At 58.1% G+C, this 6,378-nt stretch overlaps 1 protein-coding gene across 2 annotated transcripts in view; it reads right to left on the reverse strand.

Moving 5' to 3' along the window:
* Nucleotides 1-3,011, reverse strand: part of MARK4 (microtubule affinity regulating kinase 4) — a 29,689-nt gene extending 26,678 nt beyond the window's left edge. Inside the window, exon 1 of one of the 2 annotated variants that reach the window (XM_041746285.1) lies at nucleotides 2,720-3,010. In XM_041746285.1, the coding sequence (XP_041602219.1) occupies nucleotides 2,720-2,770 (51 nt within the window). In that variant the 5' untranslated portion in view covers nucleotides 2,771-3,010. Of the gene's footprint in view, nucleotides 1-2,719 lie in introns of both variants that reach the window. The other variant, XM_041746286.1, reaches the window with a different exon arrangement.
* Between the last annotated feature and the right edge of the window lie 3,367 nt (nucleotides 3,012-6,378).

A 6,378-nucleotide genomic window follows, 5' to 3' on the forward strand; every position in this document is an offset into this window, starting at 1 on the left:
GATGGGCTGGCACCCCACCGAGAGCGGCCTGCCTGTGGGACCCCTGCAAAGGGCGCTGGGGCAGTGGGTTAGGGAGCCCCCCAGAGCCGGGGGCGGGAGCTAAAATTGGCCGGCACCACCAGCTGGCCCGGCTCCCTCCCGCCCGCCCGGCTGGCGCCCCAACACCCGGGCCTGTTGCTAGGGAACTTCCAGAGAGGCCAGGGCGGTGGCCCCCACCCCCCCAACCCGAGGTGGGGGAGCATGACCCCACATGGCTGTCGTCCTGGTAACCGGGTGGCAGGGGAGGAGCCTGCGACCTACAATTCCAGAGGGAGAGGTGAGTCCCAGCCAGGACCCACAAACAGGACTTACACACTAGTTGTGAGGAGAGGAGATAAGAGGAGAGGAGGGGAATAGTCCTCCTCGAATGCCCACCAGGTGCGAATCTGGACCACAAAAGGGGAGGGAGTGCTCGGATGAGCCCCATTTTACAGATGCGGAAACAGAGGCTCATGGAGGTGACATCACCTGCCTGAGGTCACGCAGCTAGGGAGGGATAGAAACTGGATTTGAACCCATGCTTGTCTGAATGATCAAAGCAATAATAATAGCGCGGCTACTTGTGCACCTTACTCACATAATCTCCTTGGCTCCTTAAAACATGCCTAACAGGGAGGTGCTACCATCAACCCCATTTTGAGATAAACTGAGGCTCGGCGCAGGGAGGGGATCTGCAAGCTCCCGCAACAACCGATGATGACAGCCCCAGGTGGAGAATGCACGGCCGGGCCGTCTGACTCATATCTATAGTCACAATAGCAGCCGACATGTGCGGAGCCCGTCCTAGGTACCAGGCTTCACCCGTGTCATCTCGAGTAATCCTCGGAGGGACTCAAGGGATCGTCCCCATTTTTCAGAGCAGGAAACTGAGGCTTAGAAAGGGAAGAACCGGTAGTCTGAGGACACAATGCAAACCGGCTGGCAGAGAGAACCAGCATTTGAACCGGGGCCCGTGGGCTCCCTGGCACTTCCTGAGTGATTTGGGGGAAGGGTGGGTACCTCATTGGAGACTCCAAATCAGAGTCTGGTCTATAGTCTGTGGGCTGCGGCGGCGGTGGGGATCTCTGTGAGGGAGGGTCTTGCAGGATGAAGGGATGGAGCTAAGGCTCTCTGGTGGGGATGTGGACTGAGGGTGGCTGGAGGGGGGGTGGTCCAGGGACTTGGCAGGGGCTGAAGGGGAAAGGGACAGTGACCCCACCTAGGGAGGAGGCTGGCACTGGTTGGTGGGAGGCTCTTTAGAAGGGTTGAGAGTAATCAGAAACTGGGGAAATGGGGAGGGAGGTGTCTCTTAGGCTTGTTCTGGGCTGTGGTATAGGGACAGGGGGCCTGGGAATAGTGGGAAGGATTAAAGCCATGGGGCAGTGGAACTCAGACACCAAGGAAACTCCTAGAAGATAAAGAAAGGGGTTTCTAGGAGTTTCTAGTCTTTGGAAGTGGAGAAAGGTCCAGGAGCATGCAAAGCCTGGAGAAGGGGCTTTTTGGCCAAGGGGCAGCCCAGAAGAATAAAGCCTGAGCCTTGTGGAGGTCAAAAGGACCTAGAAACTTGGGGAGGAGGTTTCCTGCAGACAGATCCCAAGAGAAATGGGTTTACAACCAGGGCAAGACCACAGGCTTCGAGTGCAGGAGTCTTCTAAAGAAGGATTTGGGGCCCAGCCTTGTGAGTTGGGAGAGGCCTCCAAAGCTGAGGAGGGGGCTTCCCTGGAAGGCCAGACCCCCTGCAAGGAAGAAGGAGGCCCTGGGACAGAACAGATGGGGGCCTGGAGATTAGGGGAAGAGGTGGTGCCCTGGGAGGGAACTCCTGGCCTAGGAGGTGATCAAGGGGTTGGGGACTTGGGGAGGGGGCTTGCCTGAACCTGAGCAGTTGATACAGGGAGGATGAGGCCTGGAGTCAGACTAGTCCATAGTCCAGGGCCTAGAAATCCCAGACTAGGCTAGGAGCCTGGACGCTGGAGGCCAAGGCTGCTTGGGAGAAGAGCCCAGGGAGGGTCTGGGGTGCACGAGGAGGGGGGGACCTGGGATGCTGGGAATCCAGGGACAGGGCTGCTTGGAAGACAGAGACCAGGCCTGGGAGTGGAGAGACCTTGAACAAGCCAGAAAGGGCCCTGGGCCCAGGAAAAGGTGGAAACCGGCTTCCTGTGAGGGGGTGCCCACAGGATCCGGGAGGATCCAGAGGGGTGGAGGGCTGAGAATAAGAGGGGGGCTCCTGGGGAGCCCGGCACCCACATCCAGATGGGGAAGGCCGGCGCCAGAGGCGGGACTGGGCCAGGCCTTCCTGGGAGAGGGCCAGGGCCGGGCCTCCGGGTCAGGAGCCCTGCAAATCCGGGAGGGGGCGAGTTGTCGGATGCGGGCGGCCAGGAGGGGAAGGGGCTTTAGAACACGCCGGGGAAGGGAGGGGCTCCTGGAAGGCAGAGGAGGGGGCTTCCTGGAGGGAAGGGACCCGAGCGGAAGCGGTCTGCAGAGGGACAAGAGAGGGGTCCCGAGAGAGGGGCGCCCCCAGGGGTCGGGCTGGGCTGGAGTGGGGGAGGGTCGAGAGGCCTGGAGTCCGGGCGGGGGTCGGGAGGTGGCCAGCGGGGCCGGGCACGGCGAACCAAGGTAGCGGCGCGCGGCGAGGGGCGCGCCAGGCGAGGGGCTCGGCGGCTGAACCCGACCGGCGCTCCCCAAGGGGCCGGGCCCCACTCACCGTGTCCGAGTTCCGATCGTTGCCCGGGGCCAGCGCCGTCCGCGAAGACATTTTCTCCGGGTCCCGGGGGACTGGGCGGCCGGGTGGGGGGGGGCGGGGGTCCCGGGGTCCCCTCTCTTCCCCTCCCCCCCCGCTGGCCTGGGGACGCGAGCTCGAAAGCTGGGCGCCGTGCACACCGGGGTTCGCGCCGCGGGAGAGGGGGCAGGGCGGGGAAGGGAAGGGGACGCCGAGGGTCCTAGTGGCCCCGTGCAGCGGGGGCCCGGGGCGCCATGGGGGCGGCGGGCGGGCGGGCGGGCGGGGGCCGGGGAGGGGGCGCGGAGCCGGCCCGGGCGGCGGCGGAGGGAGGCGGTGGAGGGGCCGGGGAGGAAGGGACGTCAGGGGGAGGGGCGGGCAGGGCGGGGCCGCCGAGACCCCGCCCCCTGCCGCCGGCCCTTAAAGGCGCAGGCCCGGGCTAGCCGGGGGCTCTGGGGGCGGAGGCAGGTCCTGGCGCGTCGGTGGCGAGCGAGTTCGCACAGGAGAGAAGCGACTCACCGGAAGAGAAGGGGAGAGGAGCCCCGGGGCAGAGCGCCAGAGACGCAGGGAAAGATCCTGAGAGACGCAGAGATAGAGAGACAAAGAGACCCCAGGAGAGAGGGACAGAGGTAGGCAGAAACCCAGACGCACAAAGAGATGTAAAGGGAGCCGAAAGATCGGAGCGACAGTGAGAGAGAAAGAAAGAAGAAAGAGGGAGAAGAGGCAGGGAGAGAGCCGCACACAAAGAGACAGGGATTCAGAGAGAACAGAGACCCGCACACGGAGACGGAGGGAGAAGCAAAAAGAGACAAAGAGATCCAGAGACTCGGAGACCTGGGCAGAGAATGGGGACAGAGGCCGGGAAGCCCCCAGGACGCGAAGCAGGTGGCCGGCGCTGTCCACTTGCTCCCTCCCAGCGCGTCCTCTCTCGGGCCCAGGGGCCCAGGAAGTTCTGGGGAGCGTAGGGCTCAGGGTCCCGGGGGCATAGTGGGCTAAGCACAGCCTCTGCCCCAGGCTGAGCACCGTCTCCAGCACGGCTGCCTCCCACCTCCCAGAAAACTCCAGAGCCCGGGGTTGTGGCTGCAGCTCCTCTCCTGCGCACCCCAGCTGGGGTCTGAGGACTCTCCCTATGGCTCTGGGACTCAGGGGGGACCTCAGTTTCCCAATCTATAAAGCGAGGGGGAGGATCTACATGTTGCCTTCCCTGGCAGGGCTGCAGCAGGTGCCAAAGAGCCCTGTGTAAGTATTCACCTGCAGGGGCGCAGCTGCTGTCTGGATGGGCAAACTGAAACCAGAGAGGGCATGCTTGGCTCAGGTCATCCAGCCCTGTGGGCACCACCCATGCCCTCCAGACCCGGGTGGGATGAGAGAAAGAGGGGCATTGCATAGCCCTGGCCTCAGAATCTGGCCCTTGGGCGGGGTCCATGCCCAGCCCCTGTCTATCTGACCATCTTCTCGCCTCAGTTTCTCTTTCTAAAGTAGGGGTGTGGTGCTAACAGCAGCGTGTTGGAGTCAGCTCGAGTGAGCTGATTGTTAAAGTCTCAGGGATTTTGGAACTGGTTGTTAAACAGGCATTATAAAAAAATTAAATTATGCAAACACATAATTAAGTAAATTCTGTTTAAAACAAAGGTAATAAATACTCATCACAGCCTAATTATTTTTGCTACATCTTACTATTATCTGTGATCCTAAGGTTATTTACACCCATTGAATGTTCATAATGACACAACTGTATAATGTGCTTCTGTGCGTCTTTCACCCCCCAAGTCCCCCGGCCCCTGAAACGCTTTCACTGACATCACGGTGGCTTGGCATCACTGAATTCAAGCTTGAATCAGCCAGTGCAGGAATATTTATTTACACCATGGAAATTGGCAAACGCCACAAATCAAGCCCCCCCCCCCCCAGCTGGTTGTTAAACATTTATCAGCATGTCACTGGCTGATATTATCAGCTACACAGACTCACAGAGGCTTCCTTTGTGCCAGGCTCTGAGCACTTTATCCTTTCTGCCACCCTGTGAGGCTGGACCATCATCATTAGCCCCACTTACACGGGAGGAAACAGAGAGCCAGAGAACCTAAAAAAATAAAAAAATAAAAAAAATCACATGCTGAAGGTCACATGGCTGGTGAGTGGTGGGACTGGGATTTGAAACCAAGTGCCTCCAAATTCTGGAACTTGGGCTCTTAACCGCTGTGGCTTCCTGTCCCCGAAAAATAATAGCAACCTCAGTCTGCAGCAAGTTAATGAGACAATAAACATAAATGTTTCACCTGTGAACAGATTAGAACTTCATAAGTGGATGGCATTACTATTATTACTCAGCAGATGGGGCCCAAGGCGTCTCAGGGACGGTGGGATGCAGAGAAGGAGGACTTCAGGCTGGTGTTCTAAAGTTTTGAGATCCCAAGGGCTCTGCAGGATGAGGGGTGGGGTCTTGGGGATAGGTTGGGGGAGCTGAGTCACTCCTTCCCAGGCTTAGCACGGAGGGCTGCACTTCTCCCAGACACCACTCGGGGGCAGCAGATCACCTCCCTACAACACACCTGCCCACCACACCTCAGGCCCCACCCTGGCTCCGCTGACCCCAATACTGTGCCCACCCCACTTCCAAGATGCAGGGACTGAGGTTAAATGAGGCACAAAACGATGAACCTTAAAATCAGTATGCTTAGCAAAAGTAGCCTGACACAAAGACCACTTACGGTTTGATTCCTTTTATATGGGATGTCCCCGAATAAAGAAATCCACGGAGCTGGGAACACAGGGTACTGGGAAAAGGCTGCTAACGGGTTACAGGTTTCTTTTTGAGGTGATGAAAATGTTTTGGAATTAGATAGTGGTGACAGTTGCTGCATCTTGTGAATATACTTAAAACCACTGAATCCTGCATCTTAAAATTTTTTTTAAATTTTTATTTATTTATGATAGTCACAGAGAGAGAAAGAGAGAGAGAGAGAGGCAGAGACATAGGCAGAGGGAGAAGCAGGCTCCATGCACCGGGAGCCCGATGTGGGATTCAATCCCGGGTCTCCAGGATCGTGCCCTGGGCCAAAGGCAGGGGCAAAACTGCTGCGCCACCCAGGGATCCCTAAATCCTGCATCTTAAAAGGGTGAATTTTAGGGGTGCCTGGGTGGCTCAGTCAGTTAAGCAACCCACTCTTGATTTCAGCTCAGGTCATGATGTCAGGGTTGTAAGATTGAGCCTTGCGTGGGGCTCCGTGCTGGGTGTAGAGTCATCTGCTTAAGATCTCTGCCCCACCCCCACACACTTTAAAAGGGTGAATTTTATGGCATATGAATTATAACTCAATAAAAAATTAAATTAAAAAAAGAAGGGGAGATCTGATAGCTGTTACAGCCCACACCAGGTCAACTGGTTCCAGCCAGGGGCAACTTGCTTGCTGCCTTCAGATTACCATGGGTCCATGCGGACCTGGCCACACTGACCTGGCAAGGACAAAGCCTTCCCCTCCCTTCTTGGCCACTCAACCACCCATTGTCTGGCAAATCCAACCCTTGATCTGAGGTCTTCAGACCTTGGAATCTTAACCTCTGACCCACTTCTCCCAGCCTAAGTATCTATAGGGCCCTTACTGGGAGTGGGGGAGAAGCAGTGATCCCTGAACCCAGCCCTGACC

The sequence above is a fragment of the Vulpes lagopus genome, chromosome 2 (assembly GCF_018345385.1).
Source record: "Vulpes lagopus strain Blue_001 chromosome 2, ASM1834538v1, whole genome shotgun sequence".
Lineage (NCBI taxonomy): Eukaryota > Metazoa > Chordata > Mammalia > Carnivora > Canidae > Vulpes > Vulpes lagopus.